The sequence below is a fragment of the Anomaloglossus baeobatrachus genome, unplaced genomic scaffold (genome assembly GCF_048569485.1).
Source record: "Anomaloglossus baeobatrachus isolate aAnoBae1 unplaced genomic scaffold, aAnoBae1.hap1 Scaffold_2893, whole genome shotgun sequence".
Taxonomy (NCBI): Eukaryota; Metazoa; Chordata; class Amphibia; order Anura; family Aromobatidae; genus Anomaloglossus; species Anomaloglossus baeobatrachus.
The window spans coordinates 102,036-119,170 of record NW_027442348.1 but is presented as its reverse complement, the minus strand read 5'-3'; the positions used below and the strand labels follow the sequence as shown (position 1 = coordinate 119,170).

Below are 17,135 nucleotides of genomic sequence, written 5' to 3'. Positions count from 1 at the left end.
TCCATTTTAAAGCCATTTTTAAGGCATTTCGCGCATACATGAAATGAACACATTTTTCTCCAAAACTATAACAGATGCAAGCTTGTCCTGTTTGGTGGAGATGATATTTAATAAAATAAGTAGAAATCCACTAAAAGTTTTGTTTGGTTATCTTGCAATCCCGAGATAATCGTCTCCATGCTCCAAATCCATTTTAAAGCCATTTTTAAGGCATTTCGCGCATACATGAAATGAACACATTTTTCTCCAAAACTATAACAGATGCAAGCTTGTCCTGTTTGGTGGAGATGATATTTAATAAAATAAGTAGAAATCCACTAAAAGTTTTGTTTGGTTATCTTGCAATCCCGAGATAATCGTCTCCATGCTCCAAATCCATTTTAAAGCCATTTTTAAGGCATTTCGCGCATACATGAAATGAACACATTTTTCTCCAAAACTATAACAGATGCAAGCTTGTCCTGTTTGGTGGAGATGATATTTAATAAAATAAGTAGAAATCCACTAAAAGTTTTGTTTGGTTATCTTGCAATCCCGAGATAATCGTCTCCATGCTCCAAATCCATTTTAAAGCCATTTTTAAGGCATTTCGCGCATACATGAAATGAACACATTTTTCTCCAAAACTATAACAGATGCAAGCTTGTCCTGTTTGGTGGAGATGATATTTAATAAAATAAGTAGAAATCCACTAAAAGTTTTGTTTGGTTATCTTGCAATCCCGAGATAATCGTCTCCATGCTCCAAATCCATTTTAAAGCCATTTTTAAGGCATTTCGCGCATACATGAAATGAACACATTTTTCTCCAAAACTATAACAGATGCAAGCTTGTCCTGTTTGGTGGAGATGATATTTAATAAAATAAGTAGAAATCCACTAAAAGTTTTGTTTGGTTATCTTGCAATCCCGAGATAATCGTCTCCATGCTCCAAATCCATTTTAAAGCCATTTTTAAGGCATTTCGCGCATACATGAAATGAACACATTTTTCTCCAAAACTATAACAGATGCAAGCTTGTCCTGTTTGGTGGAGATGATATTTAATAAAATAAGTAGAAATCCACTAAAAGTTTTGTTTGGTTATCTTGCAATCCCGAGATAATCGTCTCCATGCTCCAAATCCATTTTAAAGCCATTTTTAAGGCATTTCGCGCATACATGAAATGAACACATTTTTCTCCAAAACTATAACAGATGCAAGCTTGTCCTGTTTGGTGGAGATGATATTTAATAAAATAAGTAGAAATCCACTAAAAGTTTTGTTTGGTTATCTTGCAATCCCGAGATAATCGTCTCCATGCTCCAAATCCATTTTAAAGCCATTTTTAAGGCATTTCGCGCATACATGAAATGAACACATTTTTCTCCAAAACTATAACAGATGCAAGCTTGTCCTGTTTGGTGGAGATGATATTTAATAAAATAAGTAGAAATCCACTAAAAGTTTTGTTTGGTTATCTTGCAATCCCGAGATAATCGTCTCCATGCTCCAAATCCATTTTAAAGCCATTTTTAAGGCATTTCGCGCATACATGAAATGAACACATTTTTCTCCAAAACTATAACAGATGCAAGCTTGTCCTGTTTGGTGGAGATGATATTTAATAAAATAAGTAGAAATCCACTAAAAGTTTTGTTTGGTTATCTTGCAATCCCGAGATAATCGTCTCCATGCTCCAAATCCATTTTAAAGCCATTTTTAAGGCATTTCGCGCATACATGAAATGAACACATTTTTCTCCAAAACTATAACAGATGCAAGCTTGTCCTGTTTGGTGGAGATGATATTTAATAAAATAAGTAGAAATCCACTAAAAGTTTTGTTTGGTTATCTTGCAATCCCGAGATAATCGTCTCCATGCTCCAAATCCATTTTAAAGCCATTTTTAAGGCATTTCGCGCATACATGAAATGAACACATTTTTCTCCAAAACTATAACAGATGCAAGCTTGTCCTGTTTGGTGGAGATGATATTTAATAAAATAAGTAGAAATCCACTAAAAGTTTTGTTTGGTTATCTTGCAATCCCGAGATAATCGTCTCCATGCTCCAAATCCATTTTAAAGCCATTTTTAAGGCATTTCGCGCATACATGAAATGAACACATTTTTCTCCAAAACTATAACAGATGCAAGCTTGTCCTGTTTGGTGGAGATGATATTTAATAAAATAAGTAGAAATCCACTAAAAGTTTTGTTTGGTTATCTTGCAATCCCGAGATAATCGTCTCCATGCTCCAAATCCATTTTAAAGCCATTTTTAAGGCATTTCGCGCATACATGAAATGAACACATTTTTCTCCAAAACTATAACAGATGCAAGCTTGTCCTGTTTGGTGGAGATGATATTTAATAAAATAAGTAGAAATCCACTAAAAGTTTTGTTTGGTTATCTTGCAATCCCGAGATAATCGTCTCCATGCTCCAAATCCATTTTAAAGCCATTTTTAAGGCATTTCGCGCATACATGAAATGAACACATTTTTCTCCAAAACTATAACAGATGCAAGCTTGTCCTGTTTGGTGGAGATGATATTTAATAAAATAAGTAGAAATCCACTAAAAGTTTTGTTTGGTTATCTTGCAATCCCGAGATAATCGTCTCCATGCTCCAAATCCATTTTAAAGCCATTTTTAAGGCATTTCGCGCATACATGAAATGAACACATTTTTCTCCAAAACTATAACAGATGCAAGCTTGTCCTGTTTGGTGGAGATGATATTTAATAAAATAAGTAGAAATCCACTAAAAGTTTTGTTTGGTTATCTTGCAATCCCGAGATAATCGTCTCCATGCTCCAAATCCATTTTAAAGCCATTTTTAAGGCATTTCGCGCATACATGAAATGAACACATTTTTCTCCAAAACTATAACAGATGCAAGCTTGTCCTGTTTGGTGGAGATGATATTTAATAAAATAAGTAGAAATCCACTAAAAGTTTTGTTTGGTTATCTTGCAATCCCGAGATAATCGTCTCCATGCTCCAAATCCATTTTAAAGCCATTTTTAAGGCATTTCGCGCATACATGAAATGAACACATTTTTCTCCAAAACTATAACAGATGCAAGCTTGTCCTGTTTGGTGGAGATGATATTTAATAAAATAAGTAGAAATCCACTAAAAGTTTTGTTTGGTTATCTTGCAATCCCGAGATAATCGTCTCCATGCTCCAAATCCATTTTAAAGCCATTTCAAAGGCATTTTGCGCATACATGAAATGAACACATTTTTCTCCAAAACTATAACAGATGCAAGCTTGTCCTGTTTGGTGGAGATGATATTTAATAAAATAAGTAGAAATCCACTAAAAGTTTTGTTTGGTTATCTTGCAATCCCGAGATAATCGTCTCCATGCTCCAAATCCATTTTAAAGCCATTTTTAAGGCATTTCGCGCATACATGAAATGAACACATTTTTCTCCAAAACTATAACAGATGCAAGCTTGTCCTGTTTGGGGGAGATGATATTTAATAAAATAAGTAGAAATCCACTAAAAGTTTTGTTTGGTTATATTGCAATCCCGAGATAATCGTCTCCATGCTCCAAATCCATTTTAAAGCCATTTTTAAGGCATTTCACGCATACATGAAATGAACACATTTTTCTCCAAAACTATAACAGATGCAAGCTTGTCTTGTTTGGTGGAGATGATATTTAATAAAATAAGTAGAAATCCACTAAAAGTTTTGTTTGGTTGTCTTGCAATCCCGAGATAATCGTCTCCATGCTCCAAATCCATTTTAAAGCCATTTTTAAGGCATTTCGCGCATACATGAAATGAACACATTTTTCTCCAAAACTTTAACAGATGCAAGCTTGTCCTGTTTGGTGGAGATGATATTTAATAAAATAAGTAGAAATCCACTAAAAGTTTTGTTTGGTTATCTTGCAATCCCGAGATAATCGTCTCCATGCTCCAAATCCATTTTAAAGCCATTTTTAAGGCATTTCGCGCATACATGAAATGAACACATTTTTCTCCAAAACTATAACAGATGCAAGCTTGTCCTGTTTGGTGGAGATGATATTTAATAAAATAAGTAGAAATCCACTAAAAGTTTTGTTTGGTTATCTTGCAATCCCGAGATAATCGTCTCCATGCTCCAAATCCATTTTAAAGCCATTTTTAAGGCATTTCGCGCATACATGAACACATTTTTCTCCAAAACTATAACAGATGCAAGCTTGTCCTGTTTGGTGGAGATGATATTTAATAAAATAAGTAGAAATCCACTAAAAGTTTTGTTTGGTTATCTTGCAATCCCGAGATAATCGTCTCCATGCTCCAAATCCATTTTAAAGCCATTTTTAAGGCATTTCGCGCATACATGAAATGAACACATTTTTCTCCAAAACTATAACAGATGCAAGCTTGTCCTGTTTGGTGGAGATGATATTTAATAAAATAAGTAGAAATCCACTAAAAGTTTTGTTTGGTTATCTTGCAATCCCGAGATAATCGTCTCCATGCTCCAAATCCATTTTAAAGCCATTTTTAAGGCATTTCGCACATACATGAAATGAACACATTTTTCTCCAAAACTATAACAGATGCAAGCTTGTCCTGTTTAATGGAGATGATATTTAATAAAATAAGTAGAAATCCACTAAAAGTTTTGTTTGGTTATCTTGCAATCCCGAGATAATCGTCTCCATGCTCCAAATCCATTTTAAAGCCATTTTTAAGGCATTTCGCGCATACATGAAATGAACACATTTTTCTCCAAAACTATAACAGATGCAAGCTTGTCCTGTTTGGTGGAGATGATATTTAATAAAATAAGTAGAAATCCACTAAAAGTTTTGTTTGGTTATCTTGCAATCCCGAGATAATCGTCTCCATGCTCCAAATCCATTTTAAAGCCATTTTTAAGGCATTTCGCGCATACATGAAATGAACACATTTTTCTCCAAAACTATAACAGATGCAAGCTTGTCCTGTTTGGTGGAGATGATATTTAATAAAATAAGTAGAAATCCACTAAAAGTTTTGTTTGGTTATCTTGCAATCCCGAGATAATCGTCTCCATGCTCCAAATCCATTTTAAAGCCATTTTTAAGGCATTTCGCGCATACATGAAATGAACACATTTTTCTCCAAAACTATAACAGATGCAAGCTTGTCCTGTTTGGTGGAGATGATATTTAATAAAATAAGTAGAAATCCACTAAAAGTTTTGTTTGGTTATCTTGCAATCCCGAGATAATCGTCTCCATGCTCCAAATCCATTTTAAAGCCATTTTTAAGGCATTTCGCGCATACATGAAATGAACACATTTTTCTCCAAAACTATAACAGATGCAAGCTTGTCCTGTTCGGTGGAGATGATATTTAATAAAATAAGTAGAAATCCACTAAAAGTTTTGTTTGGTTATCTTGCAATCCCGAGATAATCGTCTCCATGCTCCAAATCCATTTTAAAGCCATTTTTAAGGCATTTCGCGCATACATGAAATGAACACATTTTTCTCCAAAACTATAACAGATGCAAGCTTGTCCTGTTTGGTGGAGATGATATTTAATAAAATAAGTAGAAATCCACTAAAAGTTTTGTTTGGTTATCTTGCAATCCCGAGATAATCGTCTCCATGCTCCAAATCCATTTTAAAGCCATTTTTAAGGCATTTCGCGCATACATGAAATGAACACATTTTTCTCCAAAACTATAACAGATGCAAGCTTGTCCTGTTTGGTGGAGATGATATTTAATAAAATAAGTAGAAATCCACTAAAAGTTTTGTTTGGTTATCTTGCAATCCCGAGATAATCGTCTCCATGCTCCAAATCCATTTTAAAGCCATTTTTAAGGCATTTCGCGCATACATGAAATGAACACATTTTTCTCCAAAACTATAACAGATGCAAGCTTGTCCTGTTTGGTGGAGATGATATTTAATAAAATAAGTAGAAATCCACTAAAAGTTTTGTTTGGTTATCTTGCAATCCCGAGATAATCGTCTCCATGCTCCAAATCCATTTTAAAGCCATTTTTAAGGCATTTCGCGCATACATGAAATGAACACATTTTTCTCCAAAACTATAACAGATGCAAGCTTGTCCTGTTTGGTGGAGATGATATTTAATAAAATAAGTAGAAATCCACTAAAAGTTTTGTTTGGTTATCTTGCAATCCCGAGATAATCGTCTCCATGCTCCAAATCCATTTTAAAGCCATTTTTAAGGCATTTCGCGCATACATGAAATGAACACATTTTTCTCCAAAACTATAACAGATGCAAGCTTGTCCTGTTTGGTGGAGATGATATTTAATAAAATAAGTAGAAATCCACTAAAAGTTTTGTTTGGTTATCTTGCAATCCCGAGATAATCGTCTCCATGCTCCAAATCCATTTTAAAGCCATTTTTAAGGCATTTCGCGCATACATGAAATGAACACATTTTTCTCCAAAACTATAACAGATGCAAGCTTGTCCTGTTTGGTGGAGATGATATTTAATAAAATAAGTAGAAATCCACTAAAAGTTTTGTTTGGTTATCTTGCAATCCCGAGATAATCGTCTCCATGCTCCAAATCCATTTTAAAGCCATTTCAAAGGCATTTTGCGCATACATGAAATGAACACATTTTTCTCCAAAACTATAACACATGCAAGCTTGTCCTGTTTGGTGGAGATGATATTTAATAAAATAAGTAGAAATCCACTAAAAGTTTTGTTTGGTTATCTTGCAATCCCGAGATAATCGTCTCCATGCTCCAAATCCATTTTAAAGCCATTTTTAAGGCATTTCGCGCATACATGAAATGAACACATTTTTCTCCAAAACTATAACAGATGCAAGCTTGTCCTGTTTGGTGGAGATGATATTTAATAAAATAAGTAGAAATCCACTAAAAGTTTTGTTTGGTTATCTTGCAATCCCGAGATAATCGTCTCCATGCTCCAAATCCATTTTAAAGCCATTTTTAAGGCATTTCGCGCATACATGAAATGAACACATTTTTCTCCAAAACTATAACAGATGCAAGCTTGTCCTGTTTGGTGGAGATGATATTTAATAAAATAAGTAGAAATCCACTAAAAGTTTTGTTTGGTTATCTTGCAATCCCGAGATAATCGTCTCCATGCTCCAAATCCATTTTAAAGCCATTTTTAAGGCATTTCGCGCATACATGAAATGAACACATTTTTCTCCAAAACTATAACAGATGCAAGCTTGTCCTGTTTGGTGGAGATGATATTTAATAAAATAAGTAGAAATCCACTAAAAGTTTTGTTTGGTTATATTGCAATCCCGAGATAATCGTCTCCATGCTCCAAATCCATTTTAAAGCCATTTTTAAGGCATTTCGCGCATACATGAAATGAACACATTTTTCTCCAAAACTATAACAGATGCAAGCTTGTCCTGTTTGGTGGAGATGATATTTAATAAAATAAGTAGAAATCCACTAAAAGTTTTGTTTGGTTATCTTGCAATCCCGAGATAATCGTCTCCATGCTCCAAATCCATTTTAAAGCCATTTTTAAGGCATTTCGCGCATACATGAAATGAACACATTTTTCTCCAAAACTATAACAGATGCAAGCTTGTCCTGTTCGGTGGAGATGATATTTAATAAAATAAGTAGAAATCCACTAAAAGTTTTGTTTGGTTATCTTGCAATCCCGAGATAATCGTCTCCATGCTCCAAATCCATTTTAAAGCCATTTTTAAGGCATTTCGCGCATACATGAAATGAACACATTTTTCTCCAAAACTATAACAGATGCAAGCTTGTCCTGTTTGGTGGAGATGAATGTGTTCATTTCATGTATGCGCGAAATGCCTTAAAAATGGCTTTAAAATGGATTTGGAGCATGGAGACGATTATCTCGGGATTGCAAGATAACCAAACAAAACTTTTAGTGGATTTCTACTTATTTTATTAAATATCATCTCCACCAAACAGGACAAGCTTGCATGTGTTATAGTTTTGGAGAAAAATGTGTTCATTTCATGTATGCGCAAAATGCCTTTGAAATGGCTTTAAAATGGATTTGGAGCATGGGGACGATTATCTCAGGATGGCAATATAAACAAACGAAACTTTTAGTAGATTTCTACTTATTTTATTAAATATTATCTCCACCAAACAGGACAAGCTTGCATCTGTTATAGTTTTGGAGAAAAATGTGTTCATTTCATGTATGCGCGAAATGCCTTAAAAATGGCTTTAAAATGGATTTGGAGCATGGAGACGATTATCTCGGGATTGCAAGATAACCAAACAAAACTTTTAGTGAATTTCTACTTATTTTATTAAATATCATCTCCACCAAACAGGACAAGCTTGCATCTGTTATAGTTTTGGAGAAAAATGTGTTCATTTCATGTATGCGCGAAATGCCTTAAAAATGGCTTTAAAATGGATTTGGAGCATGGAGACGATTATCTCGGGATTGCAAGATAAACAAACAAAACTTTTAGTGGATTTCTACTTATTTTTTTAAATATCATCTCCACCAAACAGGACAAGCTTGCATCTGTTATAGTTTTGGAGAAAAATGTGTTCATTTCATGTATGCGCGAAATGCCTTAAAAATGGCTTTAAAATGGATTTGGAGCATGGAGACGATTATCTCGGAATTACAAGATAACCAAACAAAACTTTTAGTGGATTTCTACTTATTTTATTAAATATCATCTCCACCAAACAGGACAAGCTTGCATCTGTTATAGTTTTGGAGAAAAATGTGTTCATTTCATGTATGCGCGAAATGCCTTAAAAATGGCTTTAAAATGGATTTGGAGCATGGAGACGATTATCTCGGGATTGCAAGATAACCAAACAAATCTTTTAGTGGATTTCTACTTATTTTATTAAATATCATCTCCACCAAACAGGACAAGCTTGCATCTGTTATAGTTTTGGAGAAAAATGTGTTCATTTCATGTATGCGCGAAATGCCTTAAAAATGGCTTTAAAATGGATTTGGAGCATGGAGACGATTATCTCGGGATTGCAATATAACCAAACAAAACTTTTAGTGGATTTCTACTTATTTTATTAAATATCATCTCCACCAAACAGGACAAGCTTGCATCTGTTATAGTTTTGGAGAAAAATGTGTTCATTTCATGTATGCGCGAAATGCCTTAAAAATGGCTTTAAAATGGATTTGGAGCATGGAGACGATTATCTCGGGATTGCAAGATAACCAAACAAAACGTTTAGTGGATTTCTACTTATTTTATTAAATATCATCTCCACCAAACAGGACAAGCTTGCATCTGTTATTGTTTTGGAGAAAAATGTGTTCATTTCATGTATGCGCGAAATGCCTTAAAAATGGCTTTAAAATGGATTTGGAGCATGGAGACGATTATCTCGGGATTGCAAGATAACCAAACAAAACTTTTAGTGGATTTCTACTTATTTTATTAAATATCATCTCCACCAAACAGGACAAGCTTGCATCTGTTATAGTTTTGGAGAAAAATGTGTTCATTTCATGTATGCGCGAAATGCCTTAAAAATGGCTTTAAAATGGATTTGGAGCATGGAGACGATTATCTCGGGATTGCAAGATAACCAAACAAAACTTTTAGTGGATTTCTACTTATTTTATTAAATATCATCTCCACCAAACAGGACAAGCTTGCATGTGTTATAGTTTTGGAGAAAAATGTGTTCATTTCATGTATGCGCAAAATGCCTTTGAAATGGCTTTAAAATGGATTTGGAGCATGGAGACGATTATCTCGGGATTGCAAGATAACCAAACAAAACTTTTAGTGGATTTCTACTTATTTTATTAAATATCATCTCCACCAAACAGGACAAGCTTGCATCTGTTATAGTTTTGGAGAAAAATGTGTTCATTTCATGTATGCGCGAAATGCCTTAAAAATGGCTTTAAAATGGATTTGGAGCATGGAGACGATTATCTCGGGATTGCAAGATAACCAAACAAAACTTTTAGTGGATTTCTACTTATTTTATTAAATATCATCTCCACCAAACAGGACAAGCTTGCATCTGTTATAGTTTTGGAGAAAAATGTGTTCATTTCATGTATGCGCGAAATGCCTTAAAAATGGCTTTAAAATGGATTTGGAGCATGGAGACGATTATCTCGGGATTGCAAGATAACCAAACAAAACTTTTAGTGGATTTCTACTTATTTTATTAAATATCATCTCCACCAAACAGGACAAGCTTGCATGTGTTATAGTTTTGGAGAAAAATGTGTTCATTTCATGTATGCGCAAAATGCCTTTGAAATGGCTTTAAAATGGATTTGGAGCATGGAGACGATTATCTCGGGATTGCAAGATAACCAAACAAAACTTTTAGTGGATTTCTACTTATTTTATTAAATATCATCTCCACCAAACAGGACAAGCTTGCATCTGTTATAGTTTTGGAGAAAAATGTGTTCATTTCATGTATGCGCGAAATGCCTTAAAAATGGCTTTAAAATGGATTTGGAGCATGGAGACGATTATCTCGGGATTGCAAGATAACCAAACAAAACTTTTAGTGGATTTCTACTTATTTTATTAAATATCATCTCCACCAAACAGGACAAGCTTGCATCTGTTATAGTTTTGGAGAAAAATGTGTTCATTTCATGTATGCGCGAAATGCCTTAAAAATGGCTTTAAAATGGATTTGGAGCATGGAGACGATTATCTCGGGATTGCAAGATAACCAAACAAAACTTTTAGTGGATTTCTACTTATTTTATTAAATATCATCTCCACCAAACAGGACAAGCTTGCATCTGTTATAGTTTTGGAGAAAAATGTGTTCATTTCATGTATGCGCGAAATGCCTTAAAAATGGCTTTAAAATGGATTTGGAGCATGGAGACGATTATCTCGGGATTGCAAGATAACCAAACAAAACTTTTAGTGGATTTCTACTTATTTTATTAAATATCATCTCCACCAAACAGGACAAGCTTGCATGTGTTATAGTTTTGGAGAAAAATGTGTTCATTTCATGTATGCGCAAAATGCCTTTGAAATCGCTTTAAAATATATTTGGAGCATGGAGACGATTATCTCAGGATGGCAATATAAACAAACGAAACTTTTAGTAGATTTCTACTTATTTTATTAAATATTATCTCCACCAAACAGGACAAGCTTGCATCTGTTATAGTTTTGGAGAAAAATGTGTTCATTTCATGTATGCGCGAAATGCCTTAAAAATGGCTTTAAAATGGATTTGGAGCATGGAGACGATTATCTCGGGATTGCAAGATAACCAAACAAAACTTTTAGTGGATTTCTACTTATTTTATTAAATATCATCTCCACCAAACAGGACAAGCTTGCATCTGTTATAGTTTTGGAGAAAAATGTGTTCATTTCATGTATGCGCGAAATGCCTTAAAAATGGCTTTAAAATGGATTTGGAGCATGGAGACGATTATCTCGGGATTGCAATATAACCAAACAAAACTTTTAGTGGATTTCTACTTATTTTATTAAATATCATCTCCACCAAACAGGACAAGCTTGCATCTGTTATAGTTTTGGAGAAAAATGTGTTCATTTCATGTATGCGCGAAATGCCTTAAAAATGGCTTTAAAATGGATTTGGAGCATGGAGACGATTATCTCAGGATGGCAATATAAACAAACGAAACTTTTAGTAGATTTCTACTTATTTTATTAAATATTATCTCCACCAAACAGGACAAGCTTGCATCTGTTATAGTTTTGGAGAAAAATGTGTTCCTTTCATGTATGCGCGAAATGCCTTAAAAATGGCTTTAAAATGGATTTGGAGCATGGAGACGATTATCTCGGGATTGCAAGATAACCAAACAAAACGTTTAGTGGATTTCTACTTATTTTATTAAATATCATCTCCACCAAGCAGGACAAGCTTGCATCTGTTATAGTTTTGGAGAAAAATGTGTTCATTTCATGTATGCGCGAAATGCCTTAAAAATGGCTTTAAAATGGATTTGGAGCATGGAGACGATTATCTCGGGATTGCAAGATAACCAAACAAAACTTTTAGTGGATTTCTACTTATTTTATTAAATATCATCTCCACCAAACAGGACAAGCTTGCATCTGTTATAGTTTTGGAGAAAAATGTGTTCATTTCATGTATGCGCGAAATGCCTTAAAAATGGCTTTAAAATGGATTTGGAGCATGGAGACGATTATCTCGGGATTGCAAGATAACCAAACAAAACTTTTAGTGGATTTCTACTTATTTTATTAAATATCATCTCCACCAAACAGGACAAGCTTGCATCTGTTATAGTTTTGGAGAAAAATGTGTTCATTTCATGTATGCGCGAAATGCCTTAAAAATGGCTTTAAAATGGATTTGGAGCATGGAGACGATTATCTCGGGATTGCAAGATAACCAAACAAAACTTTTAGTGGATTTCTACTTATTTTATTAAATATCATCTCCACCAAACAGGACAAGCTTGCATCTGTTATAGTTTTGGAGAAAAATGTGTTCATTTCATGTATGCGCGAAATGCCTTAAAAATGGCTTTAAAATGGATTTGGAGCATGGAGACGATTATCTCGGGATTGCAAGATAACCAAACAAAACTTTTAGTGGATTTCTACTTATTTTATTAAATATCATCTCCACCAAACAGGACAAGCTTGCATGTGTTATAGTTTTGGAGAAAAATGTGTTCATTTCATGTATGCGCAAAATGCCTTTGAAATGGCTTTAAAATGGATTTGGAGCATGGAGACGATTATCTCGGGATTGCAAGATAACCAAACAAAACTTTTAGTGGATTTCTACTTATTTTATTAAATATCATCTCCACCAAACAGGACAAGCTTGCATCTGTTATAGTTTTGGAGAAAAATGTGTTCATTTCATGTATGCGCGAAATGCCTTAAAAATGGCTTTAAAATGGATTTGGAGCATGGAGACGATTATCTCGGGATTGCAAGATAACCAAACAAAACTTTTAGTGGATTTCTACTTATTTTATTAAATATCATCTCCACCAAACAGGACAAGCTTGCATCTGTTATAGTTTTGGAGAAAAATGTGTTCATTTCATGTATGCGCGAAATGCCTTAAAAATGGCTTTAAAATGGATTTGGAGCATGGAGACGATTATCTCGGGATTGCAAGATAACCAAACAAAACTTTTAGTGGATTTCTACTTATTTTATTAAATATCATCTCCACCAAACAGGACAAGCTTGCATCTGTTATAGTTTTGGAGAAAAATGTGTTCATTTCATGTATGCGCGAAATGCCTTAAAAATGGCTTTAAAATGGATTTGGAGCATGGAGACGATTAGCTCGGGATTGCAAGATAACCAAACAAAACTTTTAGTGGATTTCTACTTATTTTATTAAATATCATCTCCACCAAACAGGACAAGCTTGCATCTGTTATAGTTTTGGAGAAAAATGTGTTCATTTCATGTATGCGCGAAATGCCTTAAAAATGGCTTTAAGGCCTGCGCCACACATCCGTGCCTCCGGTACGTTTTTGGCATTTTTTGCACGTACCGGAGACACGTGCTGATGTTGACATACTATTTTTAATCTAAAAAGCCTCACGTCAGTGTTTGCGCACGGAGCGTGTGTCCGTTCCGTGCGTACGTTTGAGCGTGTCGAAAAAGCGCTGACATGTCCGTTTTCCACCGGCATCACGTCCTCACGGATCCATTAAATCCTATGGGTCCGTGTTTACACGTACGTGATACGGATGGCCTCCGTATGCTATCCGTGTGGTCCGTGTCCGTGTTTTAATTAGAAAGTTTGTTACACTCTGAAATACTTTCAGGTGGCGTAGCTAACATATTTTTTTGCACAAAACTAACTGTGCATTTGCAGAAGGAGTGAGCAAGCAAGAAGTTGTAGTTCTGTGTATTGCAAGATCTATTTTGAGCAAACTTTCGTCTTCGAAATATAATAATGGCACCACGGGTGGACACGGAGAAACTTATAACAGCTGTCGAGACTCACCCACCATTATGGGATACACGTGTAGATGGTTACCATGACCGACTGACAGTTGAGCGCCATTGGAATCAAGTAGCTGAGGAAGTGTACCCCAATAATGCATGGTCTAGATGTTCTCCTGCAAAGCGTGCTAAATATGGTAAGTTGTTGTATTTTTTTATAGTTATTTATTTAATATCTATATTTGGATTTGTTCATACTTTCAAACTGTGATTGTTTTGGCATAGTTATGTTTTCTTTTAGTGTAAAATCCTATGAGAAGAATTGGTATATGTACTACTCAATATATTGAGTTCCTGTACACTTTTTTCATAGTATCACCAAACTTTCATAAGTGTCAAAAATCAAAGTATACTTAAATTTGTAATCTGGCTTGGAATTCTTCATGAATTTACTTAATTAACTGATTAAACTGTCATGTGTTTTAAAATTCCCTGTTGTATTAGTCTAAATTTAGTATCACAATTGAAAATCTTGTTTTTTTTTTTTTTTAAAATAAAATTGTTTAAAATGACATGTCAATATCATTACCTACATGTATCAAATAATATTTCCAGTAATTTATAGCCAAATGTCATTGCAAAAACACCAAATTATAATTTAAATATAGATGACAATTACTTAAAATATAATTATTCAGAAATATTATTTGGTTATGTGTGAATGTCTAAACATGTTTTTGAATGAAGAATATCTAAATAAATTATATTTCATCCTAAGTATTTGACCAACATAATTGTGTTAAATTGTATATTACATTTCGCAAACATTATTTAAATTAATGTGTGCAGATTTATGGAGAATGTTGCAAGTGACATATTTTTTTATTTTCCACAGTTGACTTGGTAAAAAGGCGTTGGCGTTCAGCCCGTGATCAGTACCGAAGGGAGTACAACCCTATACCATCCTCATCCAGCCAAGGCCGCAAACGCAGATATGTCTACTATGAACAAATAAGCTTCCTAGCACCCATCTTAGAAGTTACACAGTAAGTTTTTTTTTTTTTTAAATAAAAAAAAAAAAAACCCCTGAAGATAATTGGACAAAGATAAATGTTAAGATTGTAATATGTTTTTTCATTTCTTATAGAACGGAGGATAATCTTGACGAATCAGATGATGAACCAACAGCAGGTCCCTCTGCTACAGCCACCTCAGCATCAGAACAAGAACCTGCCAGAGAAGACATTGAAATTCCTGAGACTCAACAAGATGCAGCAAATGATTCACATGAGGGTGGGACAGAGAGTGCACAAACCAACACCCAAGGCTCATCAACGCAACAAACAACCACACCAGCTACACAATCAACACAAACAAATGTACTTCCACGTTTTGCACCACAACCTCTACGTGCAAGAAGAATCCGCAGACCTGAGGAAATGAGATCCTTACCGGAAATAATTGACACACGCATTATTCACATAATGAACACTTTAATTCCAGAAACAGATGCCGAGCGTTTTTGTCGGTCTTTATCTACTAGCTTAACCAAAATTCCTTCAGATAGGCAGGAACGTGTAAGAGCTGCTATGCTTACCCTACTGTCAGCTAGTCAGGCAGAACAGGAACCAGTGAGAGTGTATGAGGCCATAGAAAATTGGCGTACCATTATGCAACAACATACAGTCCCAAACACAACAGACAATCAAAATACAATTTCAACACAAACAACAATGGCAACTGTAATAGTCAATAATCCACTATTACAACAATCTGGACAACCTTCAATTGCTTCAAGTACGTTATTCCCAACACCAATTAGACAAGGGTATGTTGCAACCAATACTGGTGCCTTAAGCACAGTACAAAGTGCTACCTCTCAGCAACCCATGAACTATATGAATTTACAACCAACTCAAACTACTAGTTACTTTACTCAACCCACAAATATTGGTGGTTTACCTAATTTGTTTCCAGGTTCAACATACCCACAATCATTCATGATGCCTCATTATCCAATCTCAACTATGTTACCTACACCACACTTACAAACATCAGTCAACTATCCTCAAGGTCAACAACATACACACACACAATACCCAATTACCCATGTAGATCCACAGGTGTACTCAACCACAGGCAATGTGTTGGGACAAACCAGCATGCAACAGACTGTTCCACACACTACTGTAGCTAGTAATAGGAATGTTGTTCAGCAAACAACTGTTTCCATTCCTGAAAATACCATTTCTGAGGCCACACAAAACAACATACTCAGCAACACTCAGGTTACTTCACTAGAAGATCTTGTTGACTTGTGATGCACATTTTTGTTAATCTTAACAATCAAACAACAAATCTGATGAATGTGTCAAAATGTTAAAAAAGAGGGATTTCCAAAAATGTGCAAACTCAGAGTTGAAAAGATTTTAAAAACATGTGTGATTATACTTAGTGACGGATCACATATATGTTTTATGGCCTTTATTTTTGGAATTTTATGAACACATTTTTACCCAACCAATTTGATGGTTAGATTAGTTCTAATATTCTGAAAACACAGTTTACAATTTTTTGGTCTATGTCAATGTCCAACATGATAGCAACTTAATTGGCCGACATTTTTCTACATTGTAAGCAATGCACACATTTTCTTTACAATTACTCTTGTATGTAAAGTATATTTTGTATGTTATGAAGAATAGCATCAAAATTTACATTTAGAAAAATTTAACACAAAATGAACAATATGTACATTTTTAATGTGGATGTGAAAAAATAACATCCTTACTTTATGGATTAATATGCTTATTCTTAATAAAAGATTCTGTTTTTGAAGAAAAGAAACATGTTTATTATTGATATTTATTAATAATATTGCATTTTTTCAATAGACGATTAACATTATTAATGTTGTAAGTTTGAAATAAGTTTCCTAAAACATGATAGTAACACAGAAATGTACATACACATACATACAACATTCAGAAAACCATGTTGCTAACAGAAATGTCAGTTTATGATTAACGCATTTGCCCTTTAATACTAGTTCGATTTAAGCTCTTAGATGTTGAGAAAAATTAACCAAGTTCCTATAATAAAAAAAATTTATATTTTTATCAACAAAAAACCATCACAATCTTAACAATCAACACTATTATTAGTATCATCAAAACAATTAAAGTAATCAGTAAATAAATTTCTAATTTGTAAACCAGATGTCACGGAATTATGAGACATAGGTTCACCTGTGGGATTA

The 17,135-nt window shown here is 34.3% G+C and overlaps 1 protein-coding gene across 1 annotated transcript; it reads left to right on the top strand.

Moving 5' to 3' along the window:
* Positions 1 to 13,880: 13,880 nt before the first annotated feature.
* On the top strand, positions 13,881 to 16,015 carry LOC142266679 (uncharacterized; the record flags this gene model as incomplete). The annotated part of the gene is made up of 3 exons (XM_075332315.1): positions 13,881 to 14,073; positions 14,772 to 14,922; positions 15,024 to 16,015. Coding segments are annotated over exons 1-3 (1,330 nt in total), but the record flags the coding sequence as incomplete, so codon positions are not given.
* Between the last annotated feature and the right edge of the window lie 1,120 nt (positions 16,016 to 17,135).